Raw genomic sequence first — 23,232 nt, 5'->3', positions numbered from 1 at the left:
GTCATTAACTCTTTGTGTTCTCTCCCGTAGTTGTCTTTGTCCTCCTCTGTCCCCTTCTCTCTGTCCCTTTCTGCAGGTGTCCCCCGGCTTTGAAGCTGTGTGTCTTCCAGCGTGCAGCTACTGGTCCTACCAATCTGCCCGATGTTTTGTTGTTGCTTTTTGTTGCTCTGTTCTTTTCTCTCTCCCCTTTCCAATCACCCCAACCGGTCAAGGCAGATGGCCGTCCACCCTGAGCCTGGTTCTGCTGGACGGTTCTTCCGTTAAAGGGAGTTTTTCCTCTCCACTGTTGCCTATGGCTTGCTCCAGGGGGAATTGTTGGGTTCTCTTTATACATCTTTATAATCTTGACTTTATTCTGTAAAGTGCCCTGAGATGACTTTGTTGTGAATTGGCGCTGTATAAATAAAGTGGAATTGAATTGAATTGAATTGAATTGTTTCCTTGACAACTGTTAAACAGTTTTAAAGGGTAAACTACAAAGGGAAACTATAAAGCCAAACGTCAAAGCCATATGATGTCATTAATTACATCATCAGTACGCTTATAAATATACTTGTTAATCTAATTACCTTCCAATACACAACATAAACATATATGGACTATGATTTGCATTTTCAGCAGCCAAATTCAGTATCTCTTACTAGAATTCCTATCTACAAGTGGCTGTACATCAAGTGTGTAGGCCTGTCGACTGCCAACTCAACAATTCTTTCATTTTTTTCTTGTAGGAAGACCGAAGAGGAGATTTATGGATGTAGTGAGAGAGGACATGAAATTAGTTGGTGTGAGAGAAGAGGATGCAGAGGACAGAGTTAGATGGAGGCACATGATTCGCTGTGGCGACACCTGAAAGGGAACAGCCGAAAGTAAAAGAAGAAGCTTGTAGCTACCCATTATTTACAGTATCTTACTGTGATGTCCCATAAATCTATGGTCATGAAATATTTTTTTTCTCCAGGTTGATCAGTTATCAGTTGTTACTGTGTCTGAGATGGTTTCTTCTTATCAAGTCTAGTTGTTACTGTGTCTGAGATGGTTTCTTCTTATCAAGTCTCATAACACCACCTTGACATTTTCCAGGCACTGCTTTATTTTCTCACAGTGTATTTAGAATCACAATGCAACATGAACAACATTTACAGAGAATGACACTGTCCACTGGATGATAAAGCTGTTTATATGCCTGGAGCTGAATGCAATATATAGCATTGTGCCAATCATTAGTAGTGTACAGCAAACAACCTTGCTGCTATGTTTAAATGATCACTGAACATGTTTTTGACATTATTGGGCAAAAAAATACATCATTTGATTTAAGGTCTTTTAAGGTGCTACTGGTGTGCACCATAATATCGGACATGTTCTGGAGTTACAGACCCAGTTGTAAATATAATTCATCCAATAATATATAATAACAGATGATAATTTTTTAAGCCAAGACAGAGAAGCTTTAGTGGTCTATGGGTTAGGGTCAACCCTCTGATGAACTATTCTATCATGCATAAGCAGAGGGTCTAGTTTTCAGACTGCCTAACCCTCAAAAGCAGCTTTGTCAAAATTTGCAAAAATCTTAAAAATATGTCCAGTGACTTGGCCGCAATATTCAGGGAAAGAAGCTAAACAATAATATTATGTCATATTAGGCATATTTTGACATTTGGAATTCTTTAGAGGTAAACATTTAGTAAACAAAATTATCTTTCGAAGAGTAATATGTAAGACCAATACTATATATATATATATATATATATATATATATATATATATATATATATATTGTCATGTGGAGAATCAGGGTACATTTTTATAACCTAGGTATCTACAGAATCTCCTTTTGGAACAGTATCGCCAGGTTTACCAAGCTTCCTGCCAATTCTGCAGTAGAAGAATATTTGTTATTTTCAAATGTTCCTTGATCTAAATTAGTTTTTGTTACCAGCTACCAGTTGAAAGTGTAATCTGACTGCTGTAAAATTGGGGAGAGGTAAGAGATTATAACTGTAAACTAAACCATACTCAACATGTGTGATGATTATCTGAGGATTTCACTAGCCATGCAGTTTGTGGATGGCTAGATATTTAAACTGGCCTACTGTACACTCAGTTTAAAATGCTGGTATTCTTGGTAGGTGCAAACATTACACAGGTCACAGAAATTCAGTATTCTACTCATAATGTATGTTTCCACAACATATGTTAATTCTCTAACAGCCATGTCAATATAATTACCCTGCTGCTTTCTTTTTCTTTCCAAGACAATGGCAGCTTAGAGGTTTTATCAACTGCTATATAAAAGGTGGCTAAACATTTGTATTATACATTGCAAGGAAATTGTAAAAGCAGCTGCTATATGAGATTGTTGCTTGGCTCACCAGATCTGATTCCAAAGTAAACTAATCAGGTCAATTCTAAACATTAATCACTAAAGCATTAAAATATTACAATATTAGAATGGAATTAAAAAAGTAGAATGTGATATAGACTACAGGGTAAACCCCATAATACATCTGAGTATTGGTCCTCTGAGCTTCGGTCCTCTCCTTTCCACTACATGCATATATATGTATCACCACTGCAATTCACTATCTCACTCACATGAAGACAGAAAGGGAGAATTCTAACTATGAGAGAATTTTCCATCTCTCTCTGTACCTTTCTTTCTACAGGCATCCCTTCAAGTTCAGTCATCTGGAGGATTTTTTCTGCTAAAACAGAGAAATTTTTTTATATAGGGAAGTCAAAGGGAAGTTTAATGGCATTTATGTACATGTAATACTCAAACTAGAACCAAATGAAGCAGGTTTAATATCGTTGAAGGAGCCCTTTAAGTTGGGGTTTAGTGTATTGCTCAAGAACACTTTGACATATAACAGGAGGAGATGGGAACCCTGGTCACCCACAGTCGTGGTGAGGGGCAGTGGCTCGGTTAGTAAAGCAGCCCACAATGGGTCAGTAACTTAACCTCAATATCCTCCTGGCCACATGTCAAAGTGTACTTGGGCTAGTAATTGTGGAACTGATGACTTGGAAAAATACTTCATGCTGAATTTCTTCTATCTGAAATATTTTCAAAACTACTCTTTATTTGTGGCCTGGAGTATACACTCATTTAGTTGCACCAGAGGTTCAAGGAGGACCAATATTAAGAAAGACACCTGAAAATTTGTGCCCAATTTGTTGTGTTATGCCATGTTTCAAAACCTAGTTTACCTGGAATTAGCGTTTGAACTATGTACAGTACATGAACTAAGCAGAAAAATGCTACATGCTAAAATTGTATAGCTACTTTTTTCAATATAATCAATAGAATTTTAATGGCTGAACATCCCTTGTTTAAACCACCAAAGAAAATGTAGTAATACCACCATAAGACAACAACTGCAACAATGTTCATGTTTGCATAGATTCATGTGGCTTTCAGTACATTTCTTGTTAGACATTTGCATGGTTAAAAAATTGTTCAGATACCTCAAAAATTACTATTTATTGAAATGAAGCTTATGATTATGCTATCTGGAAATGTACTGTACGCAAGAATATTCTGGATTTCATGTAATGTATTTAGAGACTTGATACAATCATAAGAGATGTGCAACACAACATTAATAAAGGACATGCTAATCAATTTGTGTCTGACGGTTTCTTTGGTTTATGTAAAAAAAAAAACTTTTGTCATTTATTGGGCAAATGTTGTAGTATGTTAGATATGTCAAATGTAACTTTTAGAACATGATAAAAATACCTGAAGTACCATTAACTTTATTTTTCTTTCTTCTTTAAAAGCCCAAAAAAGCCAAGGGCTTTAAGCAGTCTAAATGAATACACACACAGAATACATTTACTAGTAGAGTAGTAGGGTAAGGCTTAAAGCTCTTACAAATATTGTTTAGATTAGTTTATTCTTTTTTTTTTAGCAATTTAGAATTAATAAAGAATTTATGGTAGATACCATATGTATATTTTAATAATGGCAAAGGTGCATGATGATGAGTTTGACATTCTGGTTTGCACATTTTTGAAGAGCAAATAACTTTTTTTATTCGCAAGCCTCCATCCTGCACTGAACAACAGAGACCAATGTGTTTATTTAAGCTACTGTAGCATTGCTTTACTTACTTATAACTGGTCCCAATAATAGACACAAAGCTCTAAAAAAGCTCATATACCTACTTGAATGAGTTAGTTCAGCAGTTGAAAGAAATATATATACAGAGCTAGAATCAGATTTAGGCACAAAAATGTTTGAAATAGTTGTATGAATAGAAAGTGGTTAAAGTAGTTAAAATGCTAAGATTTTTATGTCTTTTATATACAATCCAATACAGCAGCTCTGCCAGCAATTTTATTTTTTCAAGGTTATAATTTATCAGATTTTAAGTTGAAACTGTCAGAAAGGTGATAATTCTAAAGTTTGGCCACCCTACATAAAATGATCGAGGGGGCCAAAACATTAGAGCCACCTCTTATAATGCACTCCAGCACTCACTATGATGCTGATAATAAACAGAGAGTAGAATTATCATCTTTCTGTACCTAATAAAGTGATCAGTCAGTATATGTAATTTAGATATTTATGCTTCTGTAGTACTGATTATGGCCGCTTGATGTTGTCTCATTAGCAGAACACATTCATGGTCTGATAAATACTGATAATGCCTCATTGCATTTTGGCACAAAAGTCAAATTGACTGCTTTGCCACAAAGCACTTTCACTTCGTTAAGAACCTTTTGTGTTACTAATTCAGGAGCTCCCCTCTTTGGATGTTGAAAACACAACTGTCAGAGAATATGTAACACAGCAGTGCTAACGTCCTGGTTAGCTTAGTGTAAGGCAGCCTAGGCCACAGAAAGAACATGTTGCTAAAATGTAGCTGCAGCTGTGGTTACTGGGCTATTACCATCATTACAAGAGTAGTTTTGTGCAGAACTAATTAACTGAGCATCTGAACTAAGAAACAGAAACAACACCAACATCACACTGTTATAAATGGTGTAATGAAACTGATCATTGTCACCACTAACTCAATATATACTAGATCATGTCAAACTACATAAACCTGTGTCATTTCAGAAGAAACGATTAACTGTATGTTGCACAGCCCTATAGCTGAAGTGTAGATAAAAAAAATCAGCTTTAATTCGCAATAAAATGGTTCATTATGATATTGACTGCTGCCGTTCAGAATCTACGTCGAAAATTCTAAGATGCTAATATTTTAGCATGCATTCATTTCTTGTATTTCAAAGAGTTTCTATGTTGGTAAAACATATACTTCTACACAGTGGGTTTTTCTTACATGCAGTAGAACTGTGTAAAATGAATGTCAAGAAATGTATGGACTGTACGGTAAGGAAAGGTTTTTTTCAACACTGTTGAGAAATGTACAATTTGGAACAGCAAACTTTCAGATTTTAGAAATGAGATGTTTTTAGAATATGTTAGAGACTGCCTGAACAGTGCATCAGTAAGAATTATATCACTTTCTTGACACTTATAATACATCAGAATATAAAACCTGGCTGTTGTAAAAACAGCATAATTTTTCATGAAAAGTTACTGTTTGACAGAAGTTACAAATTGATTCCATGCAGTAGCTTCTGGGCAGAGGTTGGCCCAGTTTCACATAATGCTGAGGTTGCCTACAAAAATAGAACCCCTAAATAACAATTAAGATTTGCCCCCTGGTTGTGTTGGTGGCCATTAGTTTACTGAATTGCAAAATCCCCTTAAACTTAGAAGTGATTTTTGAAATTCAGAGTGCTACTGGCCACTTTAAGAAAATCATGGAATATCCCTCGAGAGGGAACAATAACCCTATTCCTCCATTCGATGTCATAATACAAAGTGCCGTGCACCTCCCCTTTCCTGCTTCTCAATAGGATCAATAGCACAGTTGGCAAACAGTGAACATTTGGGTTTTTATAAACATTTGATGGCAATATCTCCTCATTACAGTCTGGAGTTTTACTTGTGCTAACATTTCTAGGGTCAGAGCTGCTATGAAAAGGGCTAGGATTTGAAGGCATGCTACACGTTCAAAATCCAGCATCTTTCTATTGAATCAGCATTCTCGCTTTAGAAAAATAAGTTTTAAATTCTAATAATTGCATGTTTATTTTAGGTGTTGTTTTTCCACAAAAATGATGGAAGTGAGAACAAAATGTTGTTTGCTAATAAAAAGGTTTAACTTTAGGAAAGAATAAAAGTTTAATTAAGAGTAGCAGAATGAAGCCTTATTCAGACATTGCACATGCAACATTGCTGCCTTCATCAGTCTGTTAAAGTGAGGGTTTTCTGTCGTCCAGAGATTGGTCGCTTTTCTGATAATATTGCTCACAGCTTCACTGAGACACACCTATGACAATGACAAAGAGAGCCATGGTACACACGTGATATTTGCCATACACACAAGATTATTTTCATTCAGTTTTCAATGTTAGTAGTGTCTCATGCTTTTCTCTCTACATATTTTTCCATCTACAACATGAGTTTAGTTTTAATTGGTGCCTTTAAAAATAAACTTTAGGATTGTGGTTTTTCCTTTGATTTACAACTGTCAGTCAATTAATCAAAACATTAAAACTTGTGGTCTTAATGTCATTGTGGACAAGGGTCACCATTGCCACTTCGAGCAGTCTGTGGCTACACAGCCCCATATGTCAGCCCGTTCTCATTCCCAAGGTGTCAAAATGTGCCGCTTTATTTGATACTTAAGTTACCCGTCGGTAATTGTCACACAGGGCTTTCAGTGAAGTAATCCTGACGCCTAAAGCAATGATGTGATATATTTACAGAAAATGTCTCATAGGGTTGTGGACAGGGATGATACAAAACACATGGCTTTCTCACAGGAAACCAGGGTTTGACTATAGTACGAGATGCGTGCTTTAATGACACGTGGTTAATATAGTAATATGTTGCGCTTTGTTTTTGTGTAGTTTATTTTACAACGCAACCTTAGTCTAAAGTTGTTTTCTCTAAGACTAAGTTTTGTGTGTATGTACTGTGCCTGAGAGTACCTTTGGTGTGGATGTCAGATGCTGTTGTTCCCTGGGTTGTCAATCTGGTATGTGAAAAGCTGGAAAAAAGTGGTGCAATTTGACTCCTTGGGAAGCGTCATTAACTGATGCTGTAAGATGAGAATGAGTTACGTATGCAGCATGTGATACAGTGTGTGGTCGTAGTATTAGCCTAAACTTTTCCACAAGAACTTCTTCTTTTTCTTCAAGTAAATTGACTAGGATATTGACTACATTTTACTTCAAGTACAAAAGTAAACGTACTCAACTAAGACAACAATGTATTTTAATTAATTAATACTGATTATGGTATTTATGGCAAAATATTAATTAAGTAATAATAAAATTAAAATCATAATGATACATCATGATTATAATAATGATACATCATGATTGATTGGTTAAAATTATTTTTAGAAGACATAATTTTTTATTTTTAAACTACCAAATGGTATTAATGTTGAGGCTGACTGATGCCACAGACATGGTTAACTAAAATTACTATCATCAGAAAGAGACAGACCTACATTTTATTTTACTTTTACACTTTCCTCTGGTCAATACTTTTATTACAGTTTATGAAAATATTTCAAAACCAATATTATTGGTGTTTTCTTTTTACCATTTGACTCTTAACCTGACTGCATGCGCCTATTTACGTCATGTTGTAGCAGTAAAACTGCTAAAAAGTTGTGAAAAGTGACCAGAGTGACATGTTTAGATACTGTCAGAATAATGAAAATGAGTGCATCTCTGAAATTGGCTTATTAGTGAACCATTATTATTTTACAAAAAGTTTCTAGCCATATTAACTAATTTAGTCTACATATAATCATAGCTTGCCTGTCAAGAATCCACAACAAGTTCCAAAAGAGAAGGCTATTGTTGGTGCTATTTAAAAAGTCATTGGGAACAATCCATAGTTTAGTATCCACTTTGGCTGGTAGTTGTTGACCTATGTTGTTGTGAAATATGATGTTGAAGTGGCGGATATGAAATTGTGGGGTTAACTTTCATATTAATACTTTTTTGCCATCCACATTTTGCAAGTATCTATTGTGTGTACTACAGGAACAGCTCTGCTTTTGCAGGAATGCTGGCAAATGTTAAACTCCATTCATCCTTCTTTGTGGATTACTGGTTTCATAGATATAGGTAACCTATCCAATAAACCAGATTGAAAAGGCCAAAAGCAGTGGGGAAAAATATTCGCGAGTAAGAATCAATTTTAGAAACCCGCACATGCATTCTGTTTTCACGCCAGGCACCCGAGCGGCAGTCATCAAAGCAGCAAAAGAAGCTTGCACAATCTTTGCCATCCAAACACTCATAAGCATAGTCATCTTCCTCATGATAGGGCACAATGTTGTTCATCTGCAGTAGGGATGTGCCAGGTCGGATATTCACCATGCTGGATGCTTTCTGCTATCGAGGAAAGCACACACATTTTAGTATGTTACTAATACATTCAGAGAAAATGACAAATTGAAACAAAAATGAGCCCAGGTACCTGTGTGTTATTGCTGGCTTTACTCTTTTTTGTCTGTCTGTTGCTGGTGAAGTAGTGCAGAGTGCCATATTCCATGAGAGCAGCAAAGGTGAAGATGAAGCAGACAGAGACAAACAGGTCCATTGCAGTGACATAGGAAACCTTGGGCAGGGACTTTCTGGAGATGGTGCTTAGAGTTGTCATGGTGAGCACTGTAGTGATGCCTAAATAGATTGTCAAAGAGGAAAATTATGTATACAGAAAAAAGTTTTCTTTGGCCCTAAGTGGCAATTTTACATCCAATGTGCATGACAGAGGAAAGTTGAATAAAGCTGAACGTTATGCAAATATTTATACAATTAAATGCATTATAATGAAAGTTGTAAGGTTTAAAGTCAATTGCAAAAGTTCTTGTCTTTAAATGCAAATTCTGAGTATTATACGAAGTACATATTTTAATAGTGTGGATAATAAGCTGGCAGATGTGAACTTAATATATTAGATTTGTATTGATTTACCCTTAATGATAAAATAATTAGGAAAAATGTTGCAACCATTCAGACCTTATCCTACAAACCTCAAATATTGTAAAATAACCGTTAAAAAAAACAAACCAAAAACTTTCTTTATAGTAGATCCCATTAGTTGTAGTAAGAAACTGATTGGGTATCGCAATGTACAATATAATTACTGACTTTAAGAATGTAGGATTTAAAAGCATATCAAACCTAGAGATGTGCGAGCTGGAACTGCATCCTTGTTAATCCAGAAGGAGACCCAGGACAAGACTACAATCATACTACAGGGAATGTAGGTCTGGATTGTAAAGTAGCCCATTCTTCGACTCAGGTCAAAAAAGATTGTCATGATTACATATTCCCCTGAAAGTTTAAAAAAACATGCAGAGATAAAATAATAAACATATGGACTTAAGATTTTATCTTAATATACTCCAATACAATTGTTTACTTTTGAATTAGCCATATAATATGATCACACCAGAGGGTTTACATCCCCGGTGGGAAACGTGAGATATTCAAAAAATTTAGGTAAAACATGCTAAACAATATGTGACCTGCATTAACTGGAGTAACAAGTTAGCCAGATTGTGTTGTTCATGTGTATTATCAACCAATTGTATGACATTCCTATGTCAAACCAAGTTATTAGAGCAATTTGTATTTCCAAGTTGTACACAATTCTCATACTAATGTTTCCAGGGGACAATCTGTTGTGTTGTAGCTTTTTGAAGTGTGTTTTATTTATTTGGTTGTGTTGTAGCTTTTTGCAGTGCACTTTCTCATTTGGTTGTATTGTGGCTTTTTCAGCGCATTTCCTAATTTGTTTTTGTTGCAGCTTTTGCAGTACCGTTCTCAACTAAGTTGTGTTGTGGCTTTTTGCAGCGGATTTCTTATTGCTGCACCTGTGTTGTTAAATTGAGTTGTTTTTTAAATTTGCTTGTGTTTTGTCTATTTCCATGTGTTTTCTCAATTTGCAGTGCCATGAGCTCTCAGGGCCACCGTACTAATTGCTCTTTGATTTATTTTAGATGCAGCTTTAAAGTTGGATAAATCTCATGCTCTATTATTCCACCATGCATTGTCACTTTTGAATTGCAGACTCCTGAAAAGAAAAGGTAATTACTTAAAGGAAGTGTTAGTTTAAGTACATAGCTGTCATTATAGCGTTTTTGGACCTTTGGAGTCATCTTAGCTGACTCTTAGCTTCAAGGTATAATTATAATTATCCACAATTGTTGATTTAGCGACACATTGTCTACCTGTTGAGATTACTTTGTAACCCTTCAACGCTTCATGCAAATTATAATTATGACAGTTTGGTTGCAGATATGCAATAAATATATACATTACTCACTTACATGTAAACATGTAACCAGAGGAGCCGGGGATCAAACCAACAATCCTGGGATTGCTGGACGACTGCCCTACCTCCTTCACCAGAGTCGCCCCACTTAGCTCTGCTAGTTTGTGAACACAGACTTTTCCAGTGGCCTAAATATTGTTTTCTCAGCAATCACAGCAACTAAACTGCACTAATCAAACATCTGTGAGACATCAAGCCAAATATCAGACATAGACCAATGCACAGATGAATGTACACATATATAAATTACTGTGAGATAAGAGATTGAAAATATGTAAGATGACTTTAAAAAATCTCTTACCAGACTGGGTAGGAGCTATATCTGAGGTGTTCCTCAACCCTACAAAGGCAAACTGGTAGAGTCTCCAGTACCGCTGATCTGCTACCTCCACTGCCCGTCTCTGCCACCGGTAGATTATCTCATTCTTAGGATAACCATCTACAGGACCCCCCCCACCACAGAGACATCATAGATAAATATAGAGTCTTAGTGACTATTCAAAAGGAGGCTCACAACTGTTGTTCAGGGTATTATACATCACAGGAGATCATGGCACTATGGCAAGACAAAGGGGAGCATTCAAGATGGAACTGACCAGCCCAGTCTCATAAAATATATTCAAATGAGCAAAATTTCATCAAATGTACAAACAGTGTGTTCACTAAAGTATCTGGTATGGCTTGGTTGAATGTTAGATTAATTTTACACAATAAATACTTAAGAAAAAGTTTGAATTCTTTTCTGGTATACCGAGACAAAAGTGCATTTGTTATTTCAGTCTCATTTTAGTTTCTGTTTGCATAATATGTTTTTGTCACTACGAAAATTCACTAGGAGAAATAGCTGATACAGGAGTCACCCTTTAGATGCACTACTGCAACAAAATATTTCATTGTAGGCAATTGTTATTTTACACATTTAAAGAACATGACCAATGCTGTTGCTTTTCACATGAGATCTCTTTAGGGTTTTTATTATCTAGTGTTTTTGTTGATGACATCACCAATGATTTGTGCTCACTTGATGACATTTAGTGTGACTGTGCTGGTCCTAACAATTATCTTCACTTCCATGAAATAGTCCTCAAGATCATGACAAAACATAAGAGGCAAAAGCACAATGTAAGGAGCAAATGAAGGATGACACAGACATTATGAATCAGACTAGAAGAGGGTGCATAATTCATTAAGTCTGTCACAGAAATGGGTCTGGGTGACCTCCTCTCTCCAGTGGTGGAGCAGATGATAGATTGGTACAGGCTTGGAGAGGGCAGCTTCAAGCAGATGAGCCTTTTGGCAAAAGGAAGAAAAAAGGGCTTAGCTACTATGCTAGCCCACACAGAAGCCCTTTTCTCTGGGCAAGTTGAAGTCAAGATGGTGGGTTTAAAATGGGAGGGGAAAACGTTTGACCACCTACAGCTTGAAAACTCCAGTGGACACGAGTGCTCATCCATTGGAAAGTTATGCAGCTTAAGGTAGCACTCCGCATTAATAGTCAACCTGATAAAAACAGAATTGTGACAGAAAAAAAAGCAAATCTCAGCATTGTTTTTCCCTCCCAAGTGTGACTGAACATAGCAACATTACTTTATGTTCTCTCTGTAATTATAGCAAATGCAGGATAAAAATGTGCTTTGAAAACTGGGTTCACCTAAAAGAGAAAACAATGTGAAAATACAGATGCACACAGTACAGCTCCACAAACAACAAAGACAACTGAATAGCAGATAGTTCAACAATAAATATGACTATATAAAAGGTTAGTGAACTTTCTTTATAACATTCCTACCTCAGTGTATACATGACTCTCCCATTACTCCACAGCCTGAGGAGGCGGTTGGGGGTAGTAATCCAGTGTGCATCAGATTTGCGGGAATTTCTGAAGAATGTGTCAGGAATCCATATTTTGCCTACCATATTACTGTTGAGCATAAGCAGCTTCATTGAGCTATTGAACTTCAGTCGGCTGTCATACCACGTCTGGGCAAAAAAGATGTCAATGGTGTATTCCTGCAATGCAGTCACGTAATCCATGTAAAAACAGCCAATGTCAATAAAGCAATAAAAGAATAAACATTTACACTTAAGAATTACATGTACAACAAAATTACATGTTGTACAGACATTCATGGTTTCCAGAGGAGGAACACAAACTGTACAAACACAGTATAACGCATTCTGTTTAACATTAACAAGGGAAAGTTATCCATTCGTTATATCATAGATCAGCTTAAAAAACTGAATCTGAAGAAGCAGGCTCACCATGTTGATGGGGTCCACTGGTCCAATGCTATTGACATACACAGCTGTTTCAATCACTGTTGGCCTCACTGGAACATAACAGAAAACACACTGCAATGACATAAGAACAAACTAAGAATCCACATGTATGTTAGCTCACATCTAGAAATGCTATTTGTCTTATCGACTAAATCACAAAGTGAGAAGCACCTTATCCCTACTGACTGTCCAATGCAAAGTACATATACAGGGAGAATAGGTACTGGTGCAAGACATCTAAATGCGTACTTTCCGAATTGGCAGTCAACTGAATCTATTGCATATTTTTCCCATTTTTGTCAATAATGTTGTTTTCACATTTACTTTATTTAAACAGGGTAGTCGCATAAAAACAAGGCCTGTAGTCTATATGTAGCATGTAAGGAAATTTAACAAAAAATCCAGAATACTTTAATTACATTAACTATCGGGCACCCTATCAACATCAGCAAATTTTTTGTTTACTTCAGAAAATATTACATACAGTGTACTATGTATAACTTTTTCTTTCAGAACATTTTATCCTGCATGCCCTTGGGCCCCTGCTCTACAGACACACTCCTCCTGTTTACCTGTCCAATATTAAACCACAACTTTACTCTCAGCTTAACTGCTTTATGGTTTTATTTTTTTGTCAAAATCTTGAGTATAACACTTTATTATGAAACAATGGAAATTCTGTGGAGACACAGCAAATGTCTATGATTTTCTAAACAACCCTGTTTAGAAAATGTGACATTAATCTGACTTAAATAGCAAATGGTCTGCACTTCTAAAGTACTTTTCTACCAACTGGTACTCAAAGCACTTTACACAGTTTCTCATTTGCACTCACATGGGGGAGCTGCTATGCAGCTGGCCAACACTCAGCAGGAGCAACTCATTCGGGATTCAGTGTCTTGCTCAAGTACACTTAAACATGTAACTGGAGGAGCCAAAACTGGAGGAGCAGTTGTCCAACAATCCTGGGATTGTTTTCTCAGCAATCCCAATAAATAAAACTGCACTAATCAAACATCTGTCAGACATCAAGACAAATATCAGACATAGACCAATGTCAGGGTGTCACCAAGTGACAGTAGCCAGAGTCCATTAGGCAGCTTTTCAGCAGATTCAGCATGTTGAATCAGGGAAAGACACCATCAATGACATAGACCACTTTTAAGAAAGCAAACCACAAGAAGACCCACACATAATACAACATGGCACCCCCCCGAGGGGGCGCTCTGCGCTCAAATGTCAGATTTTTCTTCTTTTTTGTATGTTTCTCGGATGCCATTGCTGCTGCCATCCACTATTCCCTCTTTCATCTGGAAAATAAGGACTCATACCTAAGGATACTCTTCATCGACTGCAGCTCTGCCTTCAACACGGTCATTCCCCACAAACTCACCCACAAACTGTTCACACTTCGTCTGCACCCCACCCTCTGTGACTGGCTTCTAGACTTCCTGACTGGCAGGCCTCAGTCTGTCATGGTAAATGGTCTGCACTTATATAGCGCTTTTCTACCTATTGGCACTCAAAGCGCTTTACACTGCTTCTTATTCACCCATTCACACTCACAATCACACACACATTCATACACCGATGGGGGAGCTGCTATGCAGCTGGCCAACACTCACCGGGAGCAGCTAAGTTGGGGTTCAGTGTCTTGCTCAAGGACACTTCGACATATGACCGGAGGAGCCGGGGTTTGAACCAACAACTGTGAGATTGGTGGACAACCGCTCTACCTTCCTGCGCCACAGTCGCCCACATCAGGATGTCATGTCAGGATTGGTAATAGGACTTCAGCCAGTATCATCACAAACATTGGCCTCCACAGGGTTGTGTACTCATCCCCATCCTCTACACCCTGTTCACCTACGACTGTGTCGCCTCCCACAAGGACAACATCATCCTGAAGTTTGCGGACGACACCGCAGTGATAGGACGCATCGCTGGCTGTGACAAAGCAGCCTACAGGAGGGAGGTGGCCAGTCTGGTGTCATGGTGCAGAGACAACAACCTCACCGTCAACACGGACAAGACAAAGGAAAGGATAGTGGACAGGAGAAAGGAGAGGAGAACGCATCAGCCACTGTTCATCCGGGAGCTTGAAGTGGAGAGGGTGAGCAACTTTAAATACCTGGGTGTCCACATAAGGGAGGACCTCACTTGGACACCAAGTGAGCTGGTCAAAAAGGCCCAACAGCGGCTGTATTTTCTGAGGAGGCTGAGGAAGTTTGGCATGTCGCCTAAGATCCTCAGCAACTTCTACAGCTGCGTCATTGAGAGTGTCCTGACCAACTGCATCACTGTGTGGTACAGCAGCACTACTGTCATGGACCGCAAACACCTGCAGAGAGTGGTGAAGACTGCACAGAAGATCACCAGGACTCCACTGCCCTCTCTGCAGAGCATCTACCACCGCAGAGTCCACAGGAGAGCTGCTTCTATCCTCAAAGACCCCTCCCACACCCAGCACAGACTGTTCACACTTCTACCCTCAGGACGGAGGTACAGAAGTGTGAAATGCAGGACCTCAAGACTGAAGAACTCTTTCTTCCCCTCTGCCATCAGACTCCAATACAGCTGATAGGAGTTTGCAATCATGGACATAACTGTTTACGTTGAATTACATTTTTGCTTTTGCACATTCATCTTTTCACAACTACACTACCTCACGTTTTATTGCCTTTATTGCTCTTGTTTTTGTTGCTCTTATTTTTTTTCTTTCTATTTTTATTTTACTTTACTGTATGCCATTTATTGTGGACAGCAAAGTAAGAATTTCATTGTGCAGGGAAACATGCTTTCTCTCTGTGCATATGACAATAAACACTTTGAATCTTGAATCTTGAATCATAAGGCCTTTCTGATTTTTCATGTTCATCTCATCTGAATATTCTATTACCAGCATATATTTATGACAGGGCTATCTGTAATGAAGAAACTGGAACTAAAACTGTGGTGAGCGAGAGAGGTGTAAAAGTGGTACAGAAACACAGATTTGTTCACAGTTGGTAGATTACAGTCACATGCTGGTATGGAGAGTTGGGTCTCATACAGAAAATACTTTCTCTTGGTGTGTTCAGGTGCCAGACATAGGTGAACAGCACCTTGTCGCTAGTAGTTTTGATGTTGGCGTAGAGTGTCTCTAACAAACGGACATATGAGGCAACATGGACAATACAACATCTGTCTCCTTGATATTATGTTCAAAATACAACTCCTGGTCAAATGATTAATTGGTCTGCTTACTAATCTGGCCAATCTATGAAATTATTTCACTGAATGGCATCATCGAATTTCTGCTAATTAAAATGAAAAATCTGCACACACATCTGCACCCTACACTGCCACCATTTCACTTATATATGTGAATGAAAATTAAAGTGTGTCAGTAACTAAAACTGATGCATTTTATTGACATTTGAAGAGACCAATGAATGAGATGAGTGGACCTGAACATTACACTACCTGCTAAGCCGAGAGTCACATAACTGCACTTTGCTAAACAGAAATGGTTCTCTACTTAGTTTCACTATTATAGATGTGGTCAAATAAATAATAAAAAGTTCTGTTAGTAGAACGCAACACAACTCAGTAACATGAAATGATAATGCCTGTAATATAATGTGGAATCAGAACATCACCAAGGGGGGACTTATCGAGGGAATTAATTTTAGTTTACTAAGCTCAGAGTGTGTATTTGATGTATTGGAAATACAGTGAAGTAGCAGCGAGGCCCTTTCAGTGAAGTAGTTTTTTAGGTATTCTTTTTGCTGCTATAGCAATAAATTTTTTAAAGTCTACATAGTATCAATTTAATTGCAATTTTTTTGTTTTCAGTTATTATTTGAGATAATTTACATATTTTTCATATTCATCAAATTCTAATTTAGGTTGAGCATATTTGTCTTTTTGTTGTTATTAATTTGTATTGTAACGAGGCAAAAAGACCAAGAATAAAACTAACAAATAGCATTTTAAATCGCCAACTGGCCTCCCTGCTATAATGAAAATCAACATCAGCATCAGCCATTGAAAACCTGTATTGGGTTGCCACTGTATATACAGCTAAAGCAATTGTGTAATTAGTCTTTAGAGCTGTTTACGGATGAACCAACCATTTTTTCAGTAGTTTTCACAATGTAGAAACATCACATGGTGCCAAGGTATGACTCACTGATGTGAATAAAAATAGAGATCTACATCACAGATGAAGAAGAGAAATCTGGTTTTGGATTCCCAGAGGGTACATTGTTTAGATGCAACCAGTTGTTTGTTGCACTTCCTTTTATGAGATTTGTTGACAAAAGTCACTATATCCTTAAAAGGATAAGGCCTTCCTACACACAGACCATAGAGGAAAAGTTCTGGTCAAAGTCTTAAGAAGTGTTTAAAATATCAGTATCAATATTACAATTTAGAGTTTAAATACTTTTGAAAAGATCAGAAGACATCTGATTTTGCTTAATTTCTTTTTTAAAGTTAATTACCTAAAGGATTTATCAAGGTTGGATGCAAACATCCATCCATTATCTCTAACCACTTATCCTATTCAGGGTCATGGGGCACACTCTGGACAGTCTATCTCAATGCCAACACAGAGACATATATACAAACTGTATATGAATACTCACACTCACAGGCTATTTAGATTTAGGATGCAAACATTTGCATTCCTTATTTTACTATTACTTTTATTATGCAATACTTGACCCTTTATTACTTCTGATAATGACCATTTGTAATAGCTTAATGCATTAAAGATTGTGTTGCTCTTTCGTCATTTCAACATTAAGGAATACAAACTTTTTCACTTAACTATGCTGTATGTAAATTTTGATGTATAGTGGCAATTACTGCTTCTTCAGTGCTCCACTAGTACTAGTCCCTGTCTACTTTTAAGTCTAGACCTAAAACCCTCCTCTTAGATAAAGCTTATAGTTAGTTATAGTTATGTTGGTATAGAGTTAAACTGCTGGGGGACCCACACCCTGATGTCCCTCTGTCCTCTCTGTCCCCAAAACCGTCACCACTACATGACATTAACTCCGTGTGTTTTCTCCCGTAGTTGTCTTTGTCCTCCTCTGTCCCCTTCTCTCTGTCCCTTTCTGCAGGTGTCCCTGGCTTTGAAGCTGTGTGTTTTCCAGTGTGCAGCTACTGGTCCTACCAACCTGCCCGATGTTTTGTTGTTGCTTTTGTTGCTCTTTTTCTTTTCTCTCTTCACTTTCCACTTACCCTAACCGGCCAAGGCAGATGGCTGCCCACCCTGAGCCTGGTTCTGCTGGAAGTTTCTTCTGTTAAAAGCTTTTTCCTCTCCACTGTTGCCTATGGCTTGCTCAAGGGGGAATTGTTGGGTTCTCTCTATACATCTTCATAGTCTCAACTTTTTTCTGTAAAGTGCCTTGAGTTGACTTAGTTGTGAATTGGCATTATATAAATAAAGTTGAATTGAATTAAATGATCATACCAGTCTAAGTACAGTAATGATGTAAAAGCTATCAAATTTTTATTGCTTAAAAAAATAAATAGTTCATCTTAAAAAAGAAAGTGTTATTTGTCATACTATAGCTTTCTCTAAAAGTAAAATTTGAAGATTCAAGGTTCCCTTCCCTAAACAGCAGAAGCAACAATTGTTTTCATGCAACACTAAGGCAGAAACTCTTGTAATCCCCTTATTACTGTAGTAATGTTTTGGGGTAAAGGAGTTCAAATAAAGCACATTTCCAGACAGTGAACTTGACTTGCCTCCAATGTCTGGTCGCAGTTTGTTGTCATATCCCTGCAGCAGTTTATTTAGGATTAAAGTCACATCACTTTCATAGACCTTCGGAGATAAGACCCATGTCTTATTAATTGGTACATCCTCATAGTCCTCTTCTTCTTGTTTGCTGGGACCAAATGCTGCACTATGGAGACAAAAAAAATACATTGTAAAAAAAAAAAAGCTTTATGCTATTTGAATATATTTCAAAGATTGTGTGTAAGCACTAGACAAAGTCGATTCAGGATTCTGATTCTCACAGTCTCTCTACTGTTGTGCTGTGGCCTCAGTTCTTGGTCCTCTTCTTTGTTCATTTATACTACATCCCTGGGTTTTAGCATCCACTGACATGGCATTTTCCTATGACTGCTATGTTGACGACGCAGAGCTGTTTCTCTAGATCTTTGCTTGGATGAGAGAAACAACCCAACCTCTCCACGACAGAAGTTCTAGTCTTCACAGCCAGACCACCAACACAACACAACGTCAGCATTAGCTTTGGGTGGCAGTGGAAATTGGTGAAAATTCGATGTAAAATGTAGTAGCATGTCTCATTTTTAATCAGCTAAAAACGACAGGTCACACCAATCTTCAGATCTCTGCACTGGCTTGCTGTAGCTGCCCACATCAGGTCCAAAGCTCTGACTCTTGCCTACAGAGTGGTCACCTTAACGGCACCTCAACGGCATCTACCTCAACTCCCTCATTCAAGTCTAGAAGAAAAATGGCTCCCATCACTTAACAAAAGATCCCAAGCAAATCTCTTCAGCTCAGTGATCCGACAGTGGTGGAATGAGCTATAAAACTCTGCACACTCAGCCGCCTCATTATCAACATTCAGGAAAAACTGCTGAAAATATTAAAAACATCCAAAATTGAAATGTGCATGATGGTGCCCTTAAACTAAAGATGTGTTTTTCTCACTTAACTATTTTAGAATGTTGTAAGGAATTCTCCTCTTTGCCACTGTATGCATTATCATTGGGCTTGAGGACTCTATAAGGACAAGGATTTTGTTTATAATGCACAAATTTTCTGTGCTCAGCAAAGAAAAAAAAACACCTCTAATCAGCTGAAAACACAGAAAGCCACTTGTTTTATGATCATAAGCAATTAATTTTAATAAGGCTTCTTTTTTTCATCTTATATTTTTAGATTCTGAAATAATGAAAAAACTTGTATTCTTATTATTTTATTCTAGGAAAAGCTGTAGGGTGCCCTTTGAATGAAAATGATATAGAATGAAAGAGATCCGCAGGCAGTTTTCTCTTTTATGCTACATGGTAGGCCATGGTATGTCTATTGTACATGAGAACTCTCAGTCTGTGCTAAGGTGTATAGTTGCTGTTCTCTGTTAACAAACATAATTCTAATAATGTAAAGACACCTGGCTCTCTGGCAACAGCTCAGGCTGGTAAATTACTCTTTTCTGGATGATTTCTAATATATAACCTCATGGCAAATAAAGCAATGCAGCACAAACCTACTCTGTGCCATCACCTTACAATGAGTAACAATTCTGTGAAAATAATTCGCTGGAAAACAGTATTAATTTAAATATTATGCACTTAATGTCTCTCATAGTTTCAAAAAAATAATCATTTAGCAATTTTTTGCAATTAAAATATATTGGATGAGGAAGACGACAAGAGGAACAGAAAGACAGGATTCTTCATTACATAACTTCATTAATCTACATTTTGGCACTGAAAAATACAGATCCAATCTATAAATTACTATCCTTAACATTAAGTTAGGATTCGTGTTTACTGTCCTTAGCAGTGATCATCCCAAACCTAGGCCTTTGTTGTGTACATTTCAGTACACTGAACTTTTTTAAATAAACAAGGAGGTTTTGTGGTGAAACTATGAAATAAATGTAATTTTAGTGAGTTTTTTATTCAGTTTAATTGGATTAATATTATATATTATTATTTCAAAGTTACAAAATTCAGCTAATTAAACCAACATAACTCACTCACTCAAAAAACACTAAAGGCCTTGGAACAAGTAAAGAGTGTCCCAACAGACTTTCCATATTTTTGGTCACACATGCGAATTGCATAGGGCATCATTTTCAATAGCTGTGCCATGGGTGCTTTGCATTGACATCCACTTATTTATCAGGAGAAGAGCAATGTAACTCACCTCCTAAATGCACGGAAATGTTTATGTTATTTTAAAAAGCAAATAATTGGTCATTTGTTTTGCCCTTCAAAGTGTGCTTTATTATTAGTTTGTAATTTTTCTGTACACATTTTACCTAATTTAGGTTAGTTACATTTTTTGTTTCTTGGTTTGGATTCATGTTTACCTTTCTGGTAATTTTACAGATGGGATATGGGAAAAATCTAATGTATGCCAAATTACTCAACTGTTCGGAATGAAACTCTTTATTAAAAGTCAGGTAAAGTGAAAGGTAAAATAGCTTAAACAAAGCAGCATAACTTGTAATCAACAAACGCCAACATTATTAATAAAGCTAGTTGGTGTTCATTAAATTGAACATAACTAAATGCAACACCCCTAAATTATACTGAACCTAATGGGACCAAGTGAATTAAGCATAACTTCATGAGGTTGCATTTAATTAATCAAGTGGAGTTACAACTTAACAACATGTTGTTGCATTTAATTTGCTATTATTTTCGATATTCATATAACCATATTATGTGGGACTGTTATGTGGGAATGGTTGACGGAACTAAGTAGTAATATAACAAAGTATTACACTGAATTTCTTTGAGTGTGGTTGGGTAACCATAGTGAGCCATATGCCGTAAATTAAAAATTATCTTTACATAACTTAAATGGAAAATATGAGAATATAAATTGAAAGTCTGAATACGGAATAACATGCAATACTTTTGGATCAAACAGATCAAAGAATATTGAATAAAACAATATCACTTAACAGTAAGCAACACCAACAAAGACAAAACTCAAAAATGTGCACTTCTTTGGTGCATATGCACATTGGATGTAATAGTTAAAAAATGTCACTGTATATGATCTCGCTAGTATGTTTATTATTTTGAACCCACAACCTTCTAGCTATGAGCTTTCAACCTTTCAGCTGCAAGGTGGCGGTGCTAACCACTCGACCACCATGCTGCCCCTCATAAACAATAATCATTCTTTATTGAATATAGTGACAATACATGTTGAGTAGAAAATTACCCCTAAACATTATTATATTAATTAAAAAATTACAGTAAGGGTTATTTGTGGTTATTCACTACCTTCACTACACGAGGTTTCAATATATTAAGAGTTTCATTAAATATTCTCAATTTTCATGTATTTAAGTTACATTTTACATATTCAGATTTTCATGCCATACAGTCAGAGCTACATTCAGTATTCTTAATCATTATTCTCATGTTTTCAATTCAAAATGTTTTTATTGACATGTGCCAGGATGCAAATATTAAAAAAGGAGCTGTGGATATTCAGAATTATTTTGTTTCTACTCAGTTTACATGTGTGGAGAAAAGGCCTGCCAGGACACACATCTGTTCCTGTGGGACTGAGGAAGATCATCCATCATACATCGAATAATACAGGTGACATGTACCAAGACAAATAAAGCTGATGACAGATCCTCTAAAACTACACAACACATAAGGTGTAATCAAGTCAACCTGATTTGGGCACGGAACTTGGCCTAAATCCACAGGCTTCTATATACACTGGGAAAATGTAGACAAAAAGCCTTGGTTAATTTTAACACGAATCCCCGCCGAAGCAGAAGATCAGAGATCTTTTATTTCATATTCTTCCAAGGCCTTACGTATGATAATAACGACCCAAGTAATAGCCCACGATATGGAGCAGCAATGTTTGTCAAGCATAAGGAGCCGTCAGCATCAGCATCCATTTACCTCTGTCATCATGAGGGAGACAGCCCCGCTGGTTTCTGTCTATACTCACCAAAGTCCAAGCAGAGCGAAAAACAGCCAGGGGCTCATGGCTTTGTTCTGCATCGCTCCGACAAAAAGCCGATCCATGGTTTTCCCACACAGCTGGGAGTCGACCTTAACGGTGAATACAGGAGAACAGAGGCGGTAGGATTACTGTGTGCTCAGGTCGTGACTAAAATGCAGCCGATAAAGGTTAAATGAAGCGAGGGTATGGTGGGTGAGACGCGTCCATAGTGTGTGTGGATGGGGAGGATGTGAGTGAGGCTGCTGCCGGGAGCTAACTCTGCTTCAGTCCGTCTGCAGTGCCGCTACGAGGCTGCTGTGACACACGGGGCTCTCACACTGGCGGCGCAGCAAAAAGGGACAACCACGGGTTGGAGCCTTGAGAACCGCATCCAGAGCCTTGGTGAAGCTCTTTTACACTCTTTCCATCCTATAGGCCTGGTTTATGGTTTCACTGGAAGTCGGTTGGGCCATGACCAGGATTGTAACATTGTCACACTATACTAAAAGTAGCCCCTTAAAAACCAAAGTATTCTATATTATTCACTTATTTGGGGTTTTGTAGAATGAATATATCAGGAAAGATTAATTCTTTATAATCTTCACTGATTCTTTTGTACCATAGAAAAAATTTGAATCCCATATCTTCAATAAATAATAAATAAATAAATAAATAATTCTCACCTAAACTCTGAAGTCTCAGTTCTTCATCAAAGCTGAAAATGACAGTTAAGTACCAACTTCGACTCTGCATCCTCACCCAAGTTAGAAATACAATCACATATTCGAAGTTCCCGGTTTAATAGCTCATAACTGAAACGTTTGTGGTACTAAACAGTAACGCAGACAACGAGCTACAACCGCAATTTCCTCAA

At 37.2% G+C, this 23,232-nt stretch overlaps 1 protein-coding gene across 6 annotated transcripts; it reads right to left on the bottom strand.

The window, feature by feature from the left end:
- Positions 1 to 2,834: 2,834 nt before the first annotated feature.
- Positions 2,835 to 22,805, bottom strand: gabrg1 (gamma-aminobutyric acid type A receptor subunit gamma1). Of its 6 annotated transcripts, none has more exons than XM_067495490.1 (9): positions 22,316 to 22,805; positions 18,416 to 18,576; positions 12,656 to 12,745; positions 12,183 to 12,403; positions 11,811 to 11,893; positions 10,695 to 10,832; positions 9,238 to 9,390; positions 8,531 to 8,733; positions 2,835 to 8,442 (listed from the first exon to the last, which is right to left on the bottom strand). In XM_067495490.1, exons 2-9 carry the CDS (start codon positions 18,443 to 18,445, stop codon positions 8,164 to 8,166), a joined length of 1,197 nt encoding a protein of 398 aa, XP_067351591.1. In that variant the 5' UTR covers positions 18,446 to 18,576; positions 22,316 to 22,805; the 3' UTR covers positions 2,835 to 8,163. The 6 variants fall into 6 exon arrangements, with proteins under 6 accessions (XP_067351591.1, XP_067351593.1, XP_067351587.1 ...); XM_067495492.1 differs by having other exon boundaries at positions 2,835 to 8,445; positions 12,656 to 12,723; positions 22,365 to 22,803; XM_067495486.1 differs by having other exon boundaries at positions 2,835 to 8,445; positions 22,316 to 22,801.
- Positions 22,806 to 23,232: the final 427 nt, after the last annotated feature.

The sequence above is a fragment of the Channa argus genome, unplaced genomic scaffold (assembly GCF_033026475.1).
Source record: "Channa argus isolate prfri unplaced genomic scaffold, Channa argus male v1.0 Contig023, whole genome shotgun sequence".
NCBI lineage: Eukaryota > Metazoa > Chordata > Actinopteri > Anabantiformes > Channidae > Channa > Channa argus.
The sequence above is the reverse complement of the archived record's forward strand: the minus strand, read 5'-3'. Positions and strand labels throughout refer to the sequence as shown.

Excerpts from the sequence above, each read along its gene's own strand:
- gabrg1 (XM_067495492.1), bottom strand. The coding sequence starts at position 22,441 with ATGGATCGGCTTTTTGTCGGAGCGATGCAGAACAAAGCCATGAGCCCC. Across the intron at positions 11,894-12,182 it reads AGAGTCATGTATACACTGAG|GTTGACTATTAATGCGGAGT; the intron begins GTAGGAATGTTA and ends TGTTTTTATCAG. Across the intron at positions 10,833-11,810 it reads TCCACTGGAGTTTTCAAGCT|ATGGTTATCCTAAGAATGAG; the intron begins GTAGGTGGTCAA and ends GGGGTCCTGTAG.